This window comes from Tinamus guttatus, unplaced genomic scaffold (genome assembly GCF_059628265.1).
Source record: "Tinamus guttatus ecotype Peru unplaced genomic scaffold, ASM5962826v1 Tinamus_guttatus_pri_ptg000085l, whole genome shotgun sequence".
Lineage (NCBI taxonomy): Eukaryota > Metazoa > Chordata > Aves > Tinamiformes > Tinamidae > Tinamus > Tinamus guttatus.
Window position 1 is genome coordinate 1,544,570 of NW_028288619.1, and position 25,160 is coordinate 1,569,729.

The window sequence follows — 25,160 nt, forward strand, 5'->3', positions numbered from 1 at the left end:
AATAATATTGCACTAAATGTAACAATGGAAACTATCATCTAAGCACTTTTTAATCTCTGCTTAGGAGTTTCCATTTTCCTTGGAGAGGGTGAAATCAATATTTTGCGCCTATTTTACATGAAACCACTCAACAGATAAAGGCAGGCAACTAATTACACTTGTTAAAGATCTTAGTCAAAAGCTAAATTTGGCCAGACACACAAGCTGGCCTTGCTTTATTTTGTTGAAAACATAGTCACATTCAAAGGACTTCTTTGCGTTTTCCTGAAGCAACAATAAAAACAAGACACAACATGCACATAATTTGTTTTATTTAATAAAATTTTGTTTCTAATATTTACACAGCGAAATTTAGAGGTAACATAATGAACATTGCAAAATGTATAAGGCTCGTACTGAATCTGAAATATTTTAAAATACATCTGAAATTACTTAAGGAATCACCGGTCCATTATTGATTCCATAATTAGTGGAGATTTCAACTTTTTGAAGAATAGCCTGGATGAATACTAAGGATAGTTGACTTCAGTGAAAACTTCTGAGTGCTTTACAAATTCCAAAACCAAAAGCTCTGAATAAACCAAGAATTTTGAAGAAGGCTTCTGTATTTCCCTGTTCTTCTCATCTCTGCAGAAGAAGATGACAACATAAATTAGACTTTAAAGCTGAAAGTAATATCCACAATTTAAACAGCAATGGCAATCTCATTTTTTAAATTTATAATGTAATCTGTAGAATACGAAAGATAAATTTTCCTTTTTTCCAGGTATAAATTTGGATTAAATTCATTTCTAATCAGTGGTGAAAGGTTAGTTCTCAGGCATAACTGACTTGATGTTTTCCTCCAGTTTGGCTACTTATGCAGATTTGATATAAACACCACCAATGCCCATTTAACCTCAAAGATGTCTAAATTACAATTTAACAATGTAGTTACTTGTGTACAAAAAAATCCCTACATTCAAATGCTAAAGCTGCCAAGGCAGACACTTAGAAATTAGAAATGCTGCAGTGTCTAGACAACACTAATTATGGCCATTTACATAGAAACTTTACGATGAAGTGTCATCCATCCTAAGCAAAGGGTGTCTTTTTTCTTTTTTTTTCTCAAAAGTTTACTAGATATACTATCTACCACTGTAGAGAACAGACACCTTGTAAAACAAACTGCAATCCCAAATGTTTTTCAATAATCATAATCATAAATTTCATTATTACTGATCTTCTATAGATTCTCAGCAAGCTGTGATGCAAGACCAAGATCAACAAATAGACATTTGCAACAATTATCCTAACAGACTAACTCATAGCACTAGTAGGCTGTTATATAGGGACTACCCACTGGTTGTGAATGAGACACAGTTCAAGAGCCCTATTTACTTTTTTATTGCTATGCAGCAAGGGGAAAAAAGAAGTCAAAAATCAGGAATCACAGAATGCTTAAGGTTGGAAGGCACCTGTAGAGGTCATCTAGTCCAACCCCCCTGCACACGCAGGGTCACCTAGAGCACATGGCACAGGGTGGCATCCAAGCGGGTTTGGAAGATCTCCAGAGAAGGAGACTCCACAACCTCTCTGGGCAGCCTGTTCCAGGGCTCTGTCACCCTCACAGGAAAGAAGTTCTTCCTCATGTGGAGGTGGAACTTTCTGTGTTTCAACTTGTACCCATTTGCCCTCGTCCTGTCACTGGCCACCATGGAGAAGAGCCTGGCCCCATCCTCCCTACATTCACCCCTCAGATACTTGAACACATTGATCAAATCTCCTCTCAGTCTTCTCTTCTCCAGACTAAACAGGCCCAGCTCGCTTAGTCTTTAGGTTATAGAGTTGTAGGGTTATAGAGTTGTATAGGTTGTAGAGTCTCCTTCTCTGGAGATCTTCAAAACCCGTTTGGACGCAGTCCTGTGCCACGTGCTCTAGGTGTCCCTGCGTGTGCAGGGGGGTTGGACTAGATGATCTCTAGAGGTCCCTTCCAACCCTAAGCATTCTATGATTCTATGATTCTATGATTCTTTTCTCATATAACAAATGCTCCAGTCCCCATCATCTTTGTGGTTCTACGCTGGACCCTCTCTAGAAGCTCAATGTCCTTTCTGCACTGGGGAGCCCAGAACTGCACCCAATACTCCAGGTGCAGCCTCACCAGAGCTGAGTAGAGGGAGAGGATCCCCTCCCTCAACCTGCTGGCAACGCTCCTCCTAATGCAGGCCAGGATCCCATTGGCCTTCTGGGACACCAGGGCACATTGCTGACTCATGGTTAACTTGTTGTCAACCAGGACTCCCAAATCCCTCTCTGCGGAGCTGCTTTCTAGCAGGTCAACCCCTAATCTGTCCTGGTGCCTGGGGTTATTCCTCCCCAGGTGCAGGACCCTGCACTTGTCCTTGTTGAACCTCATGAGGTTCCTCTCTGTCCAACTCTCCAAATCTCGCATTCGGTTCAAGCCTCTGGAAGTTGTTTATTCTAGTGGTTACAGACAGCCCATTATGAGCAGCAGTCAGCATAGCCTGACAGATTTGTGATCCATATGCTGAAAAAAAATTAGTTGTTAGTCTCAGGTTAACAAGAAAAGATATTGCATGGTCTCCCTCATACTTTATTTATTAAATTGGCAGAGAAATTATATTTTGTCCTGTTTCTCAGGAAGTTAAAATTTATGAGGCACTGCCTAGCAAGGGCAAAAGAAAACAGTTACTAACCTAAGTATCCAATGGGTTTCTCCTTCTTTCCCAGACAACATATTGCGTGAAAAAGGGAAGGCATGCCTCTTATTTGTAAGCCTCTCTGAAGTACTAATTTTGTGCAAACTATATTGGATGTTAAAAATGTTTCAAATAGAGGCTTGGGAAAAAATATAAATATATATATGGGTAGTTACTGTACCCTAGTATTAATTAAAATGCCAACTATTCCTAACCTTGTAGTATGCTGTATGCTCAAACTTTCCAATAAATTTATAAAATGAACTCAAGAAAAAGAAAGAAAACTTGAGACTAAATCATTTCCATTTTGATAGCTAAAATTGTAAGTGGAAAGTGTTCCCTAATGACACTACCCAGTGCGATAGCTCAGTATTATTATTGACTACATTTGCAACCATACATATACCTGCATATATCTGCATATACATATACCCACATATACTCTCTCTGTCATCTGGTAGGGACGGCTTTAAAATTCAGAATTTGACAAGAAATCAGCATATCAAACCTGGCAGGAAAAACTGCATAAGGTGACAGAAAACCAATTGGCCATTTGCTGTTTCTGTGCCAGTCAGGAATATATATTTCTGTATCACTAGAATATATATTATGAAGTGCATTGGCTTTCTTCTTTTTTGTCTTCTTTCTTTTCTTTAATGAACAGCCAGACAGTGGCTGTATGTTCACTGAGCGTACCAGCTATCCAGGTACTGTCTAATCATCATGATCTTGTCGCTTCTTTTTTCATTATCTTTCTTTCCTACTACAAAGAATTATGTGGATTACAGCTGCCTACCTGGAAGCTGTTTAATATAGCTATAAATGTTTAGCACTAAGAAGCTACTAAAAGAGCTTTTGCTCCTGCTTCACTCACTGATGAGGTATGCAGCACACGTTATTCAACTTCATCTCTGAACAGGAAAACTATCTGTACCATCAGCCTCAAGGTAAGCAACTATTTATGTGTGAGACACTGTTAGCATGGGCTTGAGTAAAGCCAAATGTATAGTAAGAGAATAAGGCTGCTTTTAAGAATGACTGCCTGTAGCATCCAGCTTGAGTCTCGCATTAGCCTCTGACACAGTACAGCAAGTGAATTCAAGTAAATGAGAAGGACCTTTTTCAGTAGGAGGTACATTTGTACACAAAACAGACAGATTTCACATAGATAGCCTTTTTTATTTCCTTATGAGGAATACACAATATTAATCCTTGATAATTAAGAAATGCTTTTCCAGACATACCAATAACTTAAAAGCAAATATATAAAAAATAATTCCAGAGTTAACATCCTTATGTCATTATTCAGAACCTCTTTCCAGGTCCAAATAATAGCAAGGCTAAAGAGAATTTTCAAAACAGTTGTAGACCATGAAATATTATATAATTTGGTTATCTGGTAATGAGTGAAGGGAATCCTATCACTGAAGACTTTTTGAAATGAAGTCGTAGATAGCTTCTGTCTCAAAGAGATCTCAAGTCATATTCAAAAGGATATTTTGATATATAGCATAGATATATTTTTAAATAAACTGCTTGAAAGTAATGGGTGAAGCAAATTCTAGTAACAAATTCTGAGTAAGAGAGGAAAAGAAGAAAATAGCCAGGCACACGACGTGGTTGTAGACTAAGAGAAATGACTTGAAACTCAAGCAAACCAATGACTAAGCCAATCCGAACGTTTCTGTAGCTTGGACATGAACTCTGTATGCCTCTCCATCACTGGGACCTGCTTGATTCTTTTTTTCCTCCAGCAGTAGGTCAAGAAAATGCCCCACTTTCCTAACATCCACAAGACTTTGATTCTGCTCAAATCCACAAAACTGAAACACCATTTCTGAGAAAAGATACCCCTTATTTCCCTATACACAAGGCAGTTTTTGAAATAAATTAACCTTAGCATTCTGAACTACCCACTAGCCTCATCAATTAATGTTATGCTGAATTAAAAAAAAAAAGTCAGTAAGCCAGTCCCTGGGTACACTAAACGGACTTTTAGCTGTTCATAACCTCCTATGATACTTGTTTCTCCTCATACATCCCTTGCTATCTAGGAATGGGAGTGAAACTAAGTCTCTGAACCACCAGATCTCCTCAGTTTGTCTTCCTCTATTTGAACACAGGAAATAATGTTTAATCTCCAAGAAAGGAACAGACTGCAGAATACTCATCTCAGTAGGCCAATTGAGGCCAATGCTCTCTCTGACGTCTCTTAGGGACAGCTGAACTGACCGAGGTACCAGGTTCAAAATAAATCAGTCTTTAATATTCAGTACAATGTACATAAAAGGTAAGGACTGAGAAAGACATCATCTACCACATATTCTATAAAACCAGCTACAAAATTCATCAATTTTGGTACATCAATAATGGGTAATTTTGGAGAAATACTGTTAAGTGGAAATATGCCACTTTCTAGATATCTTGGCCCCCTTCACATGGGGAAGCTCAACTTTATGGTACCGGAAGAAATAAACAGCAAAAGGTGGTCCTGAAAGTAAATATGCATATGAATAGGACTAACCCTCCTACCTTTTGCCCAAACCGTAATTTATAGCTTAACACACAGGTAAAATTGACACAAGAGGGCGCCCCTAATATAGGGCACAGCAAAGATCCGCCTCGTTACATGTTACAGGATTCCCCCTCATTCAAAGGGAATTGGGCCAGTTTTCTGTTTAGCTTCAAAGTACAAGACTCATCAAGACCCAATCTCAAAAACTATACTATTTAATTCACCGTATTAAAGAAACTATAGCATACAGTGCATTCATACATTGCCTAACTATTAAAGTTTGGTCAGCAAACACAAGAAGTTCTGTAACAACAACACACAATCTTTCTCAAATCGTGGTTGGCCAATACAGACTCTAATGGTGCTTATGTATGTGCAGAAAGACCATTAGTATTATATTGCAACAAAATCAAATACAAGATGCGTTTCAGGCTATCATTAATATTTATAAGAAATATATATTACCTCACACTCCAGGTGCTTGAATGGTTCTGCAAACAGAAATCTTCAAGTGTGTCCAAATTGTGTGAAAGTTATACAGAAACATGATTTTTATAGTGTTAAATACAAGTCTTAAATTTGTATTTGAGCAGAACTGTAAGGCTTTACAGATAGTTCACACATTTTCAATATACCATATATGTCTGCAATGCAGTGCAAGTCAGTACAGGTTGGGACTTACAGTATTACACGCCACCATGAAGAATGAGAAATTCCAAAATTTAACAAAATATTTTACCTGAGATAACTAAGTCTTTGAATGTAGGTGAAAATATATCTTGTCAATTAAATATTTCTTTCACCTGATCTCATTTCTCAGGATACAAAGCGTTCAGTTACCGGATCAATTAAGCAAAGTAATTTGCTTAAACATTGATTTCAATTTCATTGTTTAAAAGTAGTCCAGCACCTTTAAGACTGAAGGCCTGAAGCCATAAGGGGCAATTACACGTATACACACACACACACAAAAAAAGCAAAAGAGAGAGAGAGAGAGAAATATTACCCGCAAACCTTTCAATTACTCTGTCAGAAAGCTCAGAGGCAAAGTCACAGCATAAGACATTACATCTCACCTGTATTACTTCTCAGTAGTTAATCATTTTTCGAAGTGCATCATAGCATTTCCATTTGTCTGGGATGTAGAAAGGCTCAAAGATGTGAGGGAAGGGAGTGTCGTAGCCACACACTCTTGAAATAGGAGCCTCTAAATTCAAAAAGCACTCCTCCTATTAACAGAAATACAGGATAAATGTTAGCAAGGCCATTATTTTCAGAAATCTTGCATCTCAGAGTTCTAATGAACTTTGCCTGAAGGTCCTTGAAATTCAAACTTTCTATTTATATAATAGCATAAGTAGTCCAGGCTAGTGCTTCCTTTTGCTCAAAGGTACATATTAAAAGAACAACTTGTATTAATGTTATTTTGATTCCTGACATATGTGCTGCATTCAGTTGTATGCAGGGTATTTTTAGTACATTTGCTATACATCCCAAGCGCTGCCAAGAAACAAATATTTTAGGAAGAAGAGAGTAAGAGTTTCTTTCCTGCGCCACCTTTAAACAAATAGGAAAACTGCATAACTTAAAAAGTGTGCATTACTTGTTGCTTAAATGATCATCATATTCAAACAGATTTCAGCCTTTAGGGTGGAAAGCTGTGAGCCTGAACTCATAGGGATTTGCAAACCTTCAACACTTTTGAGTCAAATTCATTTTCTGCAAATATAAACATAATCTTTGTTCTGTTGAGACCTTATATTCGGCAATGCCCATGAGAGCTGCATTACTCAACCTAACAGGGCACAAAATATTATAAATACACCACGCTAACCTGAGAGTGACCTGTGTGAACATGCATCAAGTGTTATTAGCTTTAATGACCAAACAAATAATGGGATTTCAATCCTCCTGCTCTCCCTAGCAGCAGAGTGAGAGCAGAGACCTTGACGCACAACAACAGATGGACAAAGAAATAACTTTGCCAGATCAAAATGTTGTCAATGTCAATATCATCTCATTTTTTCCCATATCTTTGGCATATATATTCACTTTCCAGACCAGACAAATGAAGGGACAAACTATGTCTCTCCTCTTGGCCTCTCCTTCATGGACTGTAACAACTAAGACATGCTGGCCAACTTCCCCTCTCTTTGGCTCAGCAAAATGGAAGGTAAAGTATTAGCGGCCACAGCCCTTTTCCACCATAAAGTCAGACAGCTGTGTTTTTCTGAAGCAAAGTGCTAAGTATTTTCTCAGACTAATGAACTGTTTTGAATGCTAGTTGCCTTGCAGTCCATAGTAGCCAAGCTCTCATTTTCTATCCATCATGACATATGGCATAGAAGGTACTCATAACACACGTCACCATAACTTTTCTTCCCAGCTACCTCTCCTGTACAGCTTTAAGCGGCATATTCCTTCAAGGGAAATGGAAGTAAAAAATTCAGTTAGTTTTCTGGTTGCATACAGTGTTGTTACATTTAATAGCAAAATAACCCATCTAGAAATTTCGTAGCCTAAGTAGCTCTGAATTTTAGAATAGCTCTAAAAGTAGATATATATGCAAACAGATATTTTTGAGATTCCTCTTCCAGCCCACTATTTGCTTTTTCCTGTAAGGTGAGAGATTCACATTAGTACAAACTGCTGAGAAAGAGAGTGTATTAAATCCTCTACTGTCCATGAGATATATATGCTTTCTATTCAGCCAGGTCACGGTGTTGAACCCCAACCTGCTGGCAAGGAGAATATTTTGGTTTCTAACCAGTCCTCACTTTCCATGCTGTGCCTGCCAAATAAGACTATTGTGCTTTGGGACCACCTGATTTTGGCCTCCGAACCAATTCTACACTGCTCCAATTCTACGCTGCTCTTTTGGAGCAACCGTCATAGGATCATTCTGAGTCATAACAGGCTCAGAGAGGACAGTCCATCCAAACGAAGTTTGCAAGGGACATTTGTTACGTTTCCAGTGAATGTATTCCTGCAATGCTGCCCATACATTGGGCATCTGTGCAGAAAGCAGCGCTGCCCCTCCAGGAGGCCAACTGGCAGACAGCCCCAGAAGCATTAGCCACTGGCGGATGGACTACTCAAATCCATGGAACAGTGAAATCCACGGGGGAAACTCTCTACTTACACTTTGTCTGACTGAAGTCAACACAGCATCATAAACAAATGGCTCTGACTGTAATAGTGTGCCAAAAATGGAATTTCACTTTGCATTAGTTTGTTTTTTCCAACAATATTCTTACGACTTCATCAAAGGGCAGCTGCCACCTAAACATTTAGACTTCCACACATTTTGCACATGAGAACAAGCTTGTCCTAAGATGCCTTAGGGAGAGACTTGTGCCTTCATTTTTTTTTTTTTAATCAAACCAGCTGACATATTTGAAAAAAGATACTACTTGGTTACCAGCTGTGCTTTGGATAAGTGCAGGCATGCATGCAAATCTTTGGTAGGATTGAAGCCTTTGTTTAATTTTTCCTATAATTTGGTTTGGAGTCGATTCTGTAACACAACAAATAGTGCTTACCAATTCAGAAGTTTTTAATTTCACCTCTGAAGCTTCTGGAAGAATATATTCAGGTCTGTGCTTTAAATCCAAATCAAACCAAACTTTTCCACAGACGTGCAGCATATGAAGCTGATTGCCTGATGGCATTAACTTAACAACTGCAATCTGAGCGAATGAGGTGATATTCTTAATTACATGAAATTACAGCACAGAAAAATCGTACTGTTAGCAAACACTGAGAGCCAGTGGAAGATATTTTTATATATGTACTCTGTGGACATTTTTCAAACTCGTCTCCCCTCTTGAGCTTGAAGTTCACCCAGCATAAGTGATTGCCCACCAAATAGTGTATCTCACATAGACTCTTGTTCACAGCTGCCGTATGCAATAAAAGTAAGATTGCATAGAAGCACCAGTTCACCTAGTCATAAATACATATTGTTGTGCCAGATTTTTTGCACCTGTGCAATCACATTCGAGAGAAGCAGGACTGAGAGCATTCAATAACCAATGTCTGACTCTTTTTTCAAAGATTCCGTCCGTTGCACAAGCCTTTGAGAGCAAGTCTGCTGCAGTATTAGAGGGATGGTAGAGGGTCAACATCTAAAATTACGTGCATTTACTTTGTACTGCCTGGGAACACAAAATACTGATATTGGCCCAAAGTCCTATAAAAGCCTTTAGAAAATCCCTGAATATTCTGAGAAAACGTATTTTAATAAAATGACTTCTTTCAAGGTAAAAGCTTAGGAAAAAAAATGTAAAAAGAAGAACTTAAAAAACATTAAAATTTTAAGTCAAGTAAGTATGGTAAGTCAAGTAAATAATGTTTCATGAAAGATAAAATCTTTTTAAATAATTTGTGAAAATCTGTAGATAGGAGTCATACTTATTTAGTAGAATGTTTATGAATTTTCAAAAAACTATTTTTTGTTAGTGAAAAAGGCTCAGAAAGGGATATGTATAGTTAAGAATGAAATATATGAAAATCGTTTTATTAAAAAAAGAAAAATACACACCAAAGCATTCTTCTTCCCACTGCCCGACTGCAAGGGTCAAATTCTGGCCCCAGTTAACTCAACATGACCTTCGCCAATTACCTTCACTTGCCTGAAAGCCTCCTAGGAAATACTTTGTTATATACAATAAAGGCATTTTAATTGGTCAAATTCTTTAATCTCTACATGTGTTGCTTAATACCTGTTCAGGAAAACTTTTCAAAACCACTTAGGAGCATGGGTACCATTAAGAATGTACTCTTGAAACTCGGGGCAATCAGTCAAATGCAGATCTCACACAGGCAACACTTCTTAAAATGAAGGCACGAGCTTGTTTTTAAGGGATGTGAAAAACAAAGATTTTCTACATGTAGCATGACTGTATTTCAAATGCATTCCCTGGTGTTGCACAGACTCCCAATATTTCCATAAATGATACTATTCTCATATGCTAATGTGGCAAACTTTATTCAAGATTTAGTTTTTTTTAAGCAATGGATTACCATTTAGTAAGGTACTTACGTGTATACTCTACTCTTACCACACAGGCAATCAAATAATGAGATTCAATACTCAGTACTGACAATCATTGCATTGCTAAATCAGGATATGGCCTTAAAATATTAAAACACATGAAAAATCCAGAATTACAGACATTTATAAAGATATGGAATGGTACAATAAAGGAAAAAATAACAAATATATTATTGGAGATTATTGAAAGAAAATATTGCCCTTCTTTTGCAACTCATAGAAAATTAAAGCAATCTGATACACAGTTTAGGAAAGCGCTTTTAGGCATCTGGCCAATAAGCAAATAGTTAAGAGTTTATTGCTCCAGAGCTTCCTTCCTCTGAAGGGAATCTATATCATTCTGCATTTATTGAAAAAAATAAAAAACCTCCATGTGCAAACACGCCTGTAAGCAACTGCAAACCGCTATTTACTGCAGCAATGCATTAAAGTAAAAGCAAGACAAACTCGGAACTGATCGCGGTCCCCTTAACCGTCCAACGTAGGTCGTGCTCTCTTGGCTTCCATATGTTTTGGATCTATTTCACTTCTCTTAATGATACATTTAGAATTTGCAAAGAAGGAGCTGTATTTACTTGAAAATTCTCCTACTCTGTAAGACACCCCCTAAGCTGATTAAAATTTCCGTAAAAACTCCATTATTTCTGTAACATTTAAGGCACTGGTGGTGTCCCCCATGTTATTCTTATTTTGTAACATTATGGATAGTAGAGACAGAGGAAGAATTACAACCACATCACAGGACTACAAAGTTGTATAAGAACACTGACCATATCATTACTTTTTCAGCACAGAAATGTACTTTCCGCAGGGTAACAAACAAAAATTGTGAAGAGCCATATTAACAGGCAGACTTTGATGGAAGTTTTAGTATTTCTTTTGGTATTATTACAATAAAAATGAGAATAAATATAAAGTTAAGATCCATTACATAATACAAGCTATGGGAACATTTTTCATGCAACACTACGTATTTTTCTACAAGGTTCAACTACAAAATTTGGATGCAGTAATTGGATGGGTTATTCACGCTCAGGAACAAAGGGACTAGTTGCAAAGGCTTACTCCAATTGTGAAGCTTCTGACAATTAGAATTCTGGGCTATAGTTATAATAATAATAAAATAGTAATAATAATAATAATAATAATAGAATAGACTTTTTTTTCAAAGAATCTTTCAGGGAGAAACTCAGGATCAGAGATTCACTGCTGCTGTCATAAATTACCCTGTGGTTTCAAATAGTTAAGAAAAACTATCTTATAACACTTCTAGTTTAATTTTACATTTATTTTAGCCATTACTTCCCCAAATTGTAAGCTTTCTATTGCTGCAAGAATAAGGCAAATCCTATTGCAAGTTAATAGCGAGCATTGTGAACTCATTTAAAACTTTTTTAATAAAGCCTTTTAATTTTTTCCATCTGTGTCAAAGAGTATTCTACAAAAAAGAAATTAGATGAAGAAAGATTTTTCAAAAGAAGCTTTCGAGGTAGGTTAGTTGATAAAACCCAATTTTGAAAAGGTGGATTTCATGTAATACAAACCAGCAGACAGTAAAAGAGATTACAGGATTTTTCCTTTCTGTTTATAAAAATTCTCTAATTTGAACAGTTTCCTTTTTCCTTTCAATATAAAAAAAAAAACCAAGAATCTCCAGTTCTCGGTCTCATAACCACAACACAATACTTTCTCTGATAAAGACAGAATTTGCTTTGATTTGCATTTAGATGTTACATAAATAAAATGGTATGCACTATGAGTTGCATAAGTACTATAGATTTATGAGATATTTTTAAGATTTTATTTTTAGGGGTGCTCAGCAATAGTCAACTTAAAATACTTTTACATATCTATTCCTGAATGTTGTAATGGCAGTATGATTTTTCTCCTCAAAGTGAATTTAAGTGATATTTTTAAAAATGTTTAAATACTATGAAAAATCTTCCGACTTTTTGAGATCACTTAAATTTGAGATCACTTAAAAAAAACTTTTTATAATTTACCACAATCTGAACATTTCATTTTATTACCAGATATTAAAACTCACATAATTAATATCTTGCCAAACATGGGAAAACAGTTCACTGCTAAAATGTAAACAATGTATTTTATTATTGTCAGATGGATATTATATTTTTATTTATGAAATATATCAGCAATTAAAAATAAAGAAGCAGTTAGGGGAATCTATCCTGTATAACTTGTTGGCTTTAACCGTTTAAAAAAAGCAATTAATGGTTTTATTTAAAATATTATCTCCATAAAAACTGATTCACATAAAACAATATTTAAAGATGAAGTCCAGTATAAAAGATAAAGTATTATACCATAAAATGAATAGGCTTATTTCCTATTAAATCACATGCCTCTTGCCTCTGTCATGCTAAAAGAGGCATTTAGTTCAGGTATTTTCAATCATGAACATTGAATTAATTTGCAGTGAATATACATTCTGACCACCGCACTTTCAGAATCCAGACATATACAACGCTATGCAATATTCATTTTAAAAAGTAATACTCCTTTAAAAATATTTTCTGTAATGACCAAGCCAACTTTTGAAAATCAATCTATGAATTATTACATTATCTCGCCTTTCTAACAAAAAAGCAAAGCTTGATATACGAATTCTCTGTAAAAATATGTTTTCCAGAAATGAAACTCTATGTGCTTTATAACTGCTCTTTTCATCCAAATAGAAATATAAAGGATTTATGGGGTTACTAAATAATACATATTTCTTTTATAGCTGACACACACACATTTTTAGAAAACATATTTCTATACCATATATTTAAAAGGTTTCCCAATAAAACGACGAAGGAATTTGAACACAGAGACATGACAATTGTGAGCGAAACTGAAAATAATAAATGTTGAGGTAATTCAGACAATTTAAGAGGTAAGAACACAAATATTCCTATGTCATAAATAAAGCACTGTCTTTTCAAAACTGCTTTTTTCAGGGCGGATAGAATTTGTGATGGTATAGCCATAATTGCATTCCCATAAGATGATGTTAGGTCACTATAGTAACTTTCGTCGGCTACACATCAGCAGCGGCCTTGCAATGCTAATACTCTTAAATAAAAGCTCTTTTTCTGTTGCATGGAAGTAAAAACTCGCAGCTTGCTTGAAGGATTAAAAAGACTTTTCTTGAAAAATAGTATCCAGAGCAACCAGTATGCTAGTGTTCTACAATTCTTGATACTTCGGCAATTTTTGTTGCCGATAAGAAGTCCATGTTTTGCTCCTGGCATATCACTAGTTAATGACATTGAAAGGATGTTTTAATTCCTTTATGTCACTGGAAAATGTGTATGTTGCACATTTTTCCAGACCACTTGAAATTTTTTTTTACACTACCAAATAACCAATTTGCTCCGTTAAGCTCATTACTTCCATGTCACAGAAAAGAATGTGCATAATTACACAAGTATATCAAATGAAGTAATACATTTTCCTTTGTGTTCTTTGTGTTGTCTTCATTATCACTGGCACCTCTGGGAGTTATAAACATCCTGAAACAGGATCTGACCAGATATTCAGCACAGATTTCTCCCTCTGAGCTGAATTTAATTTTAAAATTCTACATGTATTCTTTTGGTGGAGTCATACCTTCTTATCCCACTTGCCCTGAAATGAATCGCTTACAAGAAAAATAATATTACTATTTATGAAATATTCACCAGGAAATAAAAGGTTGTGCAACTTCTAAAAGGAAGAACAAACCAACTACCTCAGTATTTTGTGGATGACCGGAACACCAAGTGTTCATCTATCTTAGATTTTACACAGGGTCTCATCACTACTGTATTTCATAACAATTCTGTTTTGTACAGAAGACTTCTATGTGGACTCAAAATGTTATTCTTTTATTATTGTTGTTTAATATTATTGTTTTATATCTCTTCTGAGCTTCATTTGTTGCATTGCTTGAGACAACACCGATTGTCCTGGAGAAAGACTGTGTGATGCAGCTAAGTTCTCATTCATACACTGCTTTGAAGATTGTAGGGGAATTTTGGCTAGGTTCACAAATGACCAGTCTTTACCAATGCAATGCAAGACTGATACTATATTTAAGTCTCTATTCATTAAATTTACAACAGAATCACTCAAACATCCGTGGCAACATCATTAATTTGAAGCTGTTGGGTAAGAGCATTGGTCAGTGACCATGAAAATTTTGTTGTTTGGTAGTAGAGTCCTACAACAAGAATCCACATCGCACTCCTAAAGTCTTCATACAACAGATAAATTAACAAATTTTTGTTAAACAACTTCTCCTTCCCACAAAAGCACACAAATGAATAGAAGGTAATTTTTATTCCTTCCCATTCTATACTGTGTGTTTTATATTAAAAGGCTAAGCCTTTCTACAGAAACGCTGCACAATTTAAATCCAAGTTGGAAGAGCCTAGGACTAGAATCGAATTATATTAATTCAAAATGGAACCTTGACAGAAATTAAGTTCTTTACAGTAAATTTATCATTCATGTTGTTCAGAGCATGGCATGCAGCAGCAAATGCTACTCTTTTCCACAGAATCAATGCAGTGAGACAGAAAAGCTCAAGAGGATGTGGTGAGACTCCCAGATTGCCAGCATATGCTAGTTAAACCAAACCTTAAGCCAAAACAATGATTTCAGTAAGAGGAATTCTTTGGTACTTAATTGTGATCCACTTGAGGAGCACTTACCAGTTTTTCTTCACAAACCCCACAAATACTATTTTTTCCTAGGCATTTATTACTGTACTATTTTTTTTTTAAGTGGAAGCAATCTAAAATTCCCACAAAACACGTTGTATACATTTTATATCCAAAACTACCACAAAATTCTTCAAATAGAAACTATATATTCTGTAAAGCAGTAAAAAACTTTTTCTCCGCGCAAATTATCTTTTCAACAGTCAGTTCCAAGCTTATCATGCATGTTCCTACAATCAGTAATAATTCTAAACCTTAGTAAAGCTTAGCTTGTCCTTAAGTCCACTGATATCTAGAATGCCTTCCAAAGTGCAAGAGTACCTGAAGATACTCGCCTTATTTAGTGAGTTGACATTACTAACTCATCTGTTTAGCCAGTGATCCTGCTGTTACGCATGCATTAATGCTGAGGAACAACCCAACTGAAAACACTGGAACATGCCTGCATACAATTATTTATATGTGAAAATGTTTGCAAATCAGAAGTCTTTTTTCTTCATGAATGAACAATATAGTAAGCATATGTTGAGCTTTTTTTTGAGAGGATTATCCACTTTTTAATTACATTTTTTACCTTTTAACCACAAAACTAGGAATACTAGTATCACAAGATTTTATACTTTCAGATCAGCATCTGTCACCCATCATTATCATCATTTATTCAAATGTTTTGCCAAAACATCTCCTTGTTAAGGCTCAGTGTGCCAGAAATAACTGGAAAGATCTGCTGTTAAGAGCTTTAATTGCCAATAAATGAGACTTTTATTTTTACAGCTGTTTAGGTAGTTCAGATATTCTTGCAAAGACAGCCATGTAAATCTACATATTTTGCACAGTAAAACCCTTATAGGAGTACTTCATTCAACACACACTAAGGACATTCTAAGGAAATGTCATTTCAACTGATGCTATAATGTAAGACAACGTATTTCCCATTTTATACCGAAGCATTGGCATTTTTCTGACAACATAGTGAAAAACTTTTGGTCGTTCCCACTGACCGTCATTGAACCCACCACTATTGCAAAACTGGAGTTTCGCCAGTCAACCAGGGAGATTCAGGTACAAATGAAATGCTCCATATCATCTATACAGAGGTTAGGATTTATCTAGAATTTTTCCACATCATTTTTAATACATAATCTTTGCAAAACAAACCCTTAACAGGGGAAAATTAGGTTACCTCAAACAGATGTATAAGGAATTTTACAACATATCCTTTACATCAAACTGCTCCTTTTCTAACATATTTAATTTACAGGAACCTGCTTGCTGATTCAGACTTTCAGTCAGAAGTACTGCAGTACAAAGCTTGAGCTGATATTAAATATTCTCTTATATAACAGCTAAAGTAGCTGTTAGAATAAAAATCACCTCCTTATGCCTTCTAGTCAAGTTTCCTTTGGAATCACATTTAAAAAGCTGAATGAAGAGAAACGCACAGCAATTTTATGGAAAGCATATTCTGTAGAAAAACACTCAGAACCAAAGGCTTAAGTTCTGGGTACAGACAACGCTCAAAATTTTCTATCAAACTAGACACAGCTTTCCTACAATTAGCTTTTCTTCCTTCCTAAAGAAATGTACATTCTTGATAGTTTTAAATCTACCTTCACCACAATTCCCACATTATTGCTCGCACAAACTGGTTATAGAACAATTCCGCTGCTAAAGAAAATGTGTGTATATATTAATCTCCTTGTTTTAGCTACCACTCATAAAGAAAACTTCCAAGGTAAAACGAACTAATACATTATTAACCTTTTCATTCGTAAAAAGTGACCATAGCTGTTTTATATTTGGGAGAAATGAACTGTAAATGAAATATCTTTCCTTTTTTAAATGTTTAATAAAGCCATCAAAAACTCTCTTATCTAACAAACGACTCTAAAATTGAAGATCATGAATAACATATTTCAAAGAATATGACATTTTAAATTAATTTTATTCAAAAATTAACAATCCAAAATTGAAAACCTGACTTTGAAGGATTAATGAGCTAAATGAATAAAAACAATTGTGTGGGAACTGTGCAGTATCTAATAGTATCATTTAGGAACATAAACACATACAAAATAATTATTTTTTTAAACAACAGAGAGATGCATTAGCAAGGGTTAACTTTTTATTCTAAGAATCTCGCTGAAGTTTTCATTGAATTAAGCCCAAGTATTTAACTTGGGCTACATTTTGGAACTGGCTGTTTAAATTTCTTACTTGAAATGATGACCTGAACTTTATTTATACATTAAATCAATTACAGAATTTTATTTTTCATTCCACTAATAAAACTTTCTATTTATGGCCAAAACCATAAATCTTTTATATAGCCTAATCTACCTCTTCCACTAACAACATTTGCAATTGTATAAAGAATTTTTACATGAACGTTCTGATTAAAGAATTGAAATATCTACACAGCTACTGTAACTAACATGAAGCAGCTGGCATCAATCTTTTTTTTTTCCTTTCAATGGTATCAAGTATCATTTAAACTACAGTTACCATATATTTAAAGGAATGAAATTTTAAAATAAGCTAATGGTAAAATTGGAAAAAAATAAATTGCAATTGACCGCAAGCTGTGATTTGTTTCCCTATATAATTGTTAAATGGTTTCCCTCATTAATTAGGGAAATTAGGAGTAAATTAGGAGATTCTTTCTCAATATATTCAGCAAATAATATTCTTACTGAGATTAACCCTTCACCATATGCTGCATCTTACAGGAATGGATACAGCTAGCTAATGATTTTTTATGTCACAGACATCAAATGTACAGTACAAATGAGAATTATTTTACTACTTAAAGGTGTAATCCCGTGTAGCTAACCAATAAAAATGATAGTCTGCTTCCCTTGGAAAAAAAAAATCCATGTGTCGCATTAAAGCAGAATTCCTTAAGATTTAAGAAAGTCTCTATTAGTTCCTTTTCTCAATATTTAAAATACTTTTTGAAACTCATTGGCTTCTTGTTTCACCTAATCTCCAAGTACTATAATTATACAGTAGCAAAAACTCTAACCGCTTATAATCACAGAGATTGTGATATATGATATATAATACACAGCGTAAAGAGAGAAACCAAAAAGTAGAATTCTGTGGAAGTCTCAGCCTTTATTTAGGTTATTTCCTCTGCTGGTGGCCAAAACCACTGCTGTTATGCTCAGAATTCCTGTCACATAAAGTCACTACCAATGGCAGAAGTCGGGGATTAGGTGCATTGATACTGATGTTCTCTTCCAGCTGTGCGACCACAAAACAAAAACACATTTTTAAACAATGGTTATCCATTCTGGGAAATTCCTGCTTCCACCAGCCCATGTGTCAGAATTCCTCTCAATAAATCAGACCACCAGGCTATGTCCAGCTGAACAGTTTTTCTTTCCAGAACTTCTGAGAAAGCAAAAACAAAACACAGTTCTGGAGGCGATCTCGGATCACCAGTCCAGTCTCCACTATCACAGAAAGACAGTTCTAACATATATCGATCATGTTTGATAGTAAAGGCAGTTACTTTTTTTTCCCTGTTTCTTTTTCTTTATTTTAAGCCCCAGTTCTTCAGCTTTACAGGTGATCTAGAACTTTTCCTGTAATTAAAACCCTTTTTCTAACTTGGAGCTTTCATTCATTCATACATTTGTTCCCAATACTACTTTAATTAAAAGCAGCTTCTCTGGTGCTTACTTTTGCTCATTTACTCAGCAGATGTAGGAATAGGACTTAGATTCTTCTTTTTGATAGGGGAAACAAGGCAAGCACTGTTAAGCTGTTGTCATAAAATAGGCTCCCTGCAGACCTCGAATACCCTAGCAGCTCCTCTCTGACACAATCTGGTTTCAGTTCTTGTTTCTTAAAACTAATTTACCAGACTTATACACAACATTGCACATGACATCCTACCCATACTTCTAAAACAAAATTGTTTATTTCTACTGTACGGCTAACTGTAGTTGTATGCTGAAACTGCACTTGCTTTTTATTCCAGCTGCACTGTCCTGGTGGGACCTGTGAGCAGAAGACAACTGACATGCTAGCTCTTTCCTTTCTGCTGAGCTATGGCTATCAGCTTACACACACACACAAAAAAGAAGTTATTAGTCCACTGCTTTATAACTTTGCACTTGATACAATTAGATGGTATTTTATTTCTGCTCCTGAATCCTCAGGGCCATCCAGCTTCATCACAACATTCTAATTTCTAGTCCATTAACAACAGACCAACATTAAGAGTGACTAATTTTGGTAAAATATATTTTTTGTAAATATGAAACTAAAGAAAGTGTTAAGACTTAAACCAGGTCGCAAGGAATTCTGTTAATATCCTCTTGCAACTTGATAACTTTTTTCGATCTACTACAACTTCTTCACAAGAGAGCAAAAAAGGGAGTTTTTCTCCCTTTGATGACTATAGTATTTCTAAATTTTATATGTCAGTTGGTAAAAATATAATCATTAACAAAATTGGTTGACTTAGAATCCTTCAAAACTTGCAGCAATGAGTTTATACCAGTGAAGAGAGCTTTAAGCATCTGACATTGTCTTGCTCAAGACAAGAAATATGCTCTCAAATATCTTTTTTTGTGGTTAGCAAAGAAAGAAAAAGACACAGAAATAAAGCTCACATGTTACACATTATGTTCATGGTTTTGTATCCCCTATGAATTCAGGGATACTCCAGAAATTATGGGTTTTGTTGGCTGCATAGTTTCCTATCTGTTGTAAAATCAATATTATTCTGAATACTCTACAGAAGTTGAGGTTTAAGCAGCTTTCTCCGAACAGTATATAATTCTTCAAGATACTTGTATTTATTTTAGTGGTCACCACAAAGTATATTAAAAAAAAATGCTTACCATTTAGTGGCTAATAAACAACTACAGTCAAGAAGACCCCCTGAGCAGACAAAGCAATGTTGAGGTTTACTGTGGTGTGGGGAACACTGGGCACGCTGAAACTTATTTGCTGCTTTGCACTTTTCTTAGCATATAAAATGGTTTCCAGTAACCTATCATCTAAGGATTTCTTCCTTATTTGACACAACTTTTCTAAATGACTGCTTGCAGTCCTGAAACAGATGTTTTCATGTTCCTTCTTTCTGCTTTATTTCCCCACTTCCAAATGGGAATACGAAATACGTTTAACTACTCTTCTCATTTCGTGCCCTTTTGTTCTTTAAAACAAAAAACAAAAACAAAAAAAAAAATTGAGATAGTTGTTTGTTGTTTGTTATTTTCCTATGTGATTTTTCTGATTTTTCCTTTTGGGTAGATTACTTCAGATAGTTTTAATTAAGCAAATTGCAGAATTACTATGGCAATGGACAGCTAATAACAGTGACTGAAAACACTGCAAAGCATCAGAACATCTTTAAGGTGGTTAATCTCAATTCCTTACCTGCTAAGTAATGTGGGCATTGGTAGAAGAGAAGCTGGATGTGCTAAACTGTTTAAGCACTTAAAAGTGAAGATAATTATCTTGAGACACTTTCGAAGGATGTCTAGTTCTCAAATACTACTAACACTTAAAAAAATTCTTTCCATACTTTGAAGATATTTAAGCTTAGTATTGACATAACTTTATATAATTTTAGATTAATCCTGAGTCATTATGTAGAAAAAAAAAACAGTGTCTTCACCCACTGCAACCTTTAATTTTAAAATAAAGTTTGAACAGGGCTGTCTCAACACAGCAGATTGCATAAACAGAATTTTTTGAGCCTAGAAACAAACTGTTTCCCTTTAGCAGGACTAGTAACTGTCCAGATTTATAGCCATGTTAGCTTTCAGTGTGCAAGGAAACCAGCAGTAAGGAACTGGGAATGCCCAGGCTGGAGACCACTTCAGCTGATATTGCTTCAAGACAAAAAAAAAAAAAAAAAAAAACAAGTAAGTCTCATTTTGTGCAAACTTGCAGCTGGTGTCCAGTGTAAACCAACAGGCTCAAGAAAGGAATCCCTACCAAATAGAGAAAAAGGGGACACCATTCACAAGACAACCTTATTTTTTGTACACAAGGGTGTCAAATAGGTGTTGTAGGGATGGGACAAATGCTCACAGCAAAGCTGAATTCATCTGAAAGCCATTTAGTACCAAACTGGACCACTACCAAGCTGCAATGTCCATTAACTATGGTGAAATGGACAATTTTGAAGACTATCTATGTTTAATTCTCTTTTCTGTCCTTATCAATTGTGGAAGGAAATACAAATCTGTTTGGAAATAATAAAATACCAAGGGGACAAAGTATTTATGTGTTTTTAGTACGTAGAAGGTGAAAGGTCTTCAGATCTTTCAAATTTCTTGCAAACCTGCTGGAACTGTTGCCATACTCACATCACCTTTAAAAGTGAATGAAGATTTGTAGGCAATCAAAAGCATCACAGATGAAATGAAAGTGCCATTCATTAGCTGTCCCCAAAATTTTTGGAAGAGTTCCTAGAAAATCATGTCTGCATGGCATCAGGTAATCTACTTGCTTCTCAAATGAGGCTTCCAATGGAAATTAACATTGCCTAAGAAGATGTAGATGTCTTAGCCTTTTATGAATTATGAATGAACATATATAAACTGATAGGAAAGATGTCTTCTATAACAGAAGACACTGTTCCACACTCATAACCCTGTACCCTTCTAAATGTGTAAGTAATTTTGTATGCAATAGACAGAAACAGATGTTTCCCTCTGGCAGCTCAAAGCCCCATAGGAAAATCCGAGAAGTTCAGATCATCCTACTCAAATCTAAATCAGAACTATTCTATTATGCTCATATATATACATATAAAAAAGATGTTCTTAGCCTTAAGAAGGATGGCAACATGCACATTTTGTTACTTAATCCTATGTTCCTCACATATGTATATTTATCTATATATGAGAAATCACAGTAGATAGATAGTAATTAAATACCAAAAGATTAGAGGATTGAAATGAAATTAGATTTCTCAATTTTAGCTTAACTGAACAACGCACCTTTTAAAGAGCAGTCATTGGTCTCTGAAATGCAACATTGATGATGTAATTTTAGTTTTGAATAACTCTGAATTGCTTTCTATTATTTACTAATTTTCTTGCTCATCTGAAGCATTCTGAATACATTCTAAAGATAAATTGCTTATCTGAAGCATTCTGAATAAATGGGGGCAATTTGTTGTCTCACTATAACGCAGTATATGCTGTTACAAATGATATTTTCAGAGACATTTTCTCTCACTTGGGACCTAATATATCATAACTCCAACAACATTTACTAGCATATAATTGCATTAATTCTCTTGACACCAATATATAAAGATGCTGACTCAGGCATATACATCTGAGTTTGATCTTGACACCTTTAATATACACAGGAATCATCTGTGTTAATCTTTTATGTTTGAAATTTCATGTTATTGGCCAAAGAGAAGTCATTCTCTCTCTCTCTCTGTGCCTAACTATTATTATTCAACATAGAGTTCACAAAGGCCATAGGTCACTGTCTAACTAAAGTAGTTGTCTTGTCTAAGGTAGCCTCTGTATTCCTGAGGACCCTTTCTATTATCAGCTTAGGCAAGACAAAATCACTCGAGTTTTGGAATCAACGTAGCTCAACTAGTGAACCTTGCAAGCCCTGATACCTCAAGAAATATCTTGACTAAAGTTTGACTAACTTAAGAACTACCAGTGTTTCTAGAGCCAGTTAAAATTGGCTCGTGGGATGGATGTGATCCTCAGCCTTTCAGATGGTCATTCTTGGCCAAGGTCAGCACATCAAGTAACATGGCCTCAAACACACAAGGCTATCTATGCCTAAGCTCCTCGTTTCCAAATCCTTGCAGGACACCTGCTATTTCAGCAAGAACTATAATTGCTTGACTTGGCAAAATATGAAGGCACATACTCACTGCTACTTTGGACCTCATGCCATAAGCAAAAATACAGTTTATATTGCTAATGATAATTGATAGCAGGTAACTAGGTGTATATGTAGGTGGAAACGGGAGTATGGAGAAAGTCCGAAACTGAACTTTGTAGCTCTCAAGCAGAAGCCCCACTCCTTGACAGCTGCATCTGGTAGAGGTTGGTAACATCTGGATTAAACCAAAGTGGCACATCCCACATCTTCCCGTTAATTATAAAGAGAGGAGACACAACCATCAATTAGGAGGCTGAACGCATGTGGTGTTTCTGCTCATAAATACGGAAAAGCAGAGGCTTGGGGTGCCAGCAAGAAGAGCTGATGTCAAAAGAAAGTGAAGTTCTTGTCTGAAGGAAACATCCTGGAGATCTGAGATGAAACCCTGGGGATGTCCAGGGACTGTGCTAATGACGGAGACTAGTGATTGTGAGCAGCTACAAGGACAGGCCAATACAGATTTTTGCCCAACTGCCCTAGATCTCCCTGCAGGGAAGGGGAGACAAGACCTAGTGAAGGTGGTGCTGTGTGGGGAGCAAGTGAGATGAGCAAGCAGAATAAGAGCTCAAATATTGTTGGTTCTGATACAAGCCCCACTATTCAGTCCCACTACGGTTTTTCACTCGCTCTTTCTCACTCGTGACACCTCCTCACTGAGGTTTCCTTTTTTCTCTGCAGTGCAAGCACAGGGAGTCATAGATACAATGTGAGAAGCCTCTGGAAAGTTGACCTCATCTTCGTACTTTCACAGTGAGTTCAAAACTAGTATTTTATTGGTAGATAATGTAAATAAAACACATTTAAGTTATGCTCAGGTTTGACTACCAGCAAATTTAAAGCTGTGCGACAGAATTATTAATTTCTGGTCTAGAACCACAAGTTTCAGGCACAAATGGAAGAATAAATCAAATCAAGAGAAAAGAAAACCAAGGATAGTGAATTTTGGAAATCCCAATTCACAAAGGTCTCAGAGACCTTAGGAAAATATTACACAAATCCCTCAATTTCAGAGGGCCTGGTATATCTTATGCACCTACATTTTGCCGGCAGAATTGTGCAGACTCCTAAAGATCTGCTTTTGCGCTAAGAACCGCTTCCATCTTAGCGTTCTCTTGCTCTCACAGGTGAATCTGTTCAGACCCTGCAATGCAGCTCTTCTGCAGACCAGATCCCTACAGAAATCTGATAAAGGTGCTGAATTCCAAGCCAAACACTGAATAATCACCAGAAAGTAGCTTACATAGACTTTCATTCAAGGCTTCTATCTACAGAAATTCTAATTTTTGAAGTACTCAAATGAATACAAGCAAGGGGCACACGGACAACTGCCTCCTCAGATAGCAGTTTCACATCCACCTCATGCCTTTCTTATTTGGTTGCTAAAAAAAAACAGGATAAAACCAGTGAGAAGCATTTTCCCCATGACCCCTTGAGGAGCAGTGCTACCCCCAGAAGCAGAGAGCACAGGTATGACCCTGCTGCCTAATGGTTGGAGGCTCACCCAGGAGATGGGATCTCCCAAACTCCAGTTCCTCCTCGTTCCTCCTTGCGCATTTTTCCCCATGACTGTGAAAGTAAAACAGGGAAACAGATCAAGGCAGAGATTCAAACACTAAATCAATAATGTCATGTTTTCGTCAGAAATTCCATCTGGAAAGGGAGAACTACTCCCTGATGAACTGCCTGGTAGAACTGCAAAAAAATCTGACACTGGCATTTGGATAAAAAAAAATCTGCAGCCAGTTCTAATAGAGAGTGCCATGGATGAAAGGGTTGCACATGATTAGCTTCCTGTATGACTAAAAAAGAAGGCTCACAGCGATTAAACACTAGCAGCTCCAAAATTTTGGAACTGGAAAGCCATTTTTCCTCCAGTTCTTCTGCATTTTTGTATCCCTCTGTCTTTCCCTACCATTATTTCCTTGGATGTTGTCACAACACATTCAAATAAAAGAGTTTGTCCATCTTCCATAGCTCATCTTAAGTAAAATATTGAAACTATGTTAGGCAAAGAGACAGACACATTATATTTCTACTTGAGTATTTCATAGATGAAAAGTGATGCTGGTTTCTCTCGAATAACACCAGTCAATGCTAGCCACCCAAGGGGCCTTCCAGGATTTAATTACAGAAACTTGGGCTTGCAGATAAGTTCTTTTCTGCAACAATGCTGAACAGTAAAAATTTGGCTGCATTCAGAGCAGCAGCCAATCTTAAAGCATTTAGGATTTTTCATTTCAGCCGTCCAACAAAAGCATGGAGCTTTTACATTATAATGCAGG

At 36.0% G+C, this 25,160-nt stretch overlaps 1 protein-coding gene across 2 annotated transcripts in view; it reads right to left on the bottom strand.

Moving 5' to 3' along the window:
• Nucleotides 1-298: 298 nt before the first annotated feature.
• Nucleotides 299-25,160, bottom strand: part of BCKDHB (branched chain keto acid dehydrogenase E1 subunit beta) — a 112,793-nt gene continuing 87,931 nt past the window's right edge. The window contains exons 10-11 of one of the 2 annotated variants that reach the window (XM_088520300.1): nucleotides 6,294-6,446; nucleotides 299-627 (exon numbers count right to left, since the gene is read on the bottom strand). In XM_088520300.1, the coding sequence (XP_088376426.1) occupies nucleotides 6,306-6,446 (141 nt within the window). In that variant the 3' untranslated portion in view covers nucleotides 299-627; nucleotides 6,294-6,305. Of the gene's footprint in view, nucleotides 628-2,431; nucleotides 2,531-6,293; nucleotides 6,447-25,160 lie in introns of those variants that run through there. The other variant, XM_088520301.1, reaches the window with a different exon arrangement.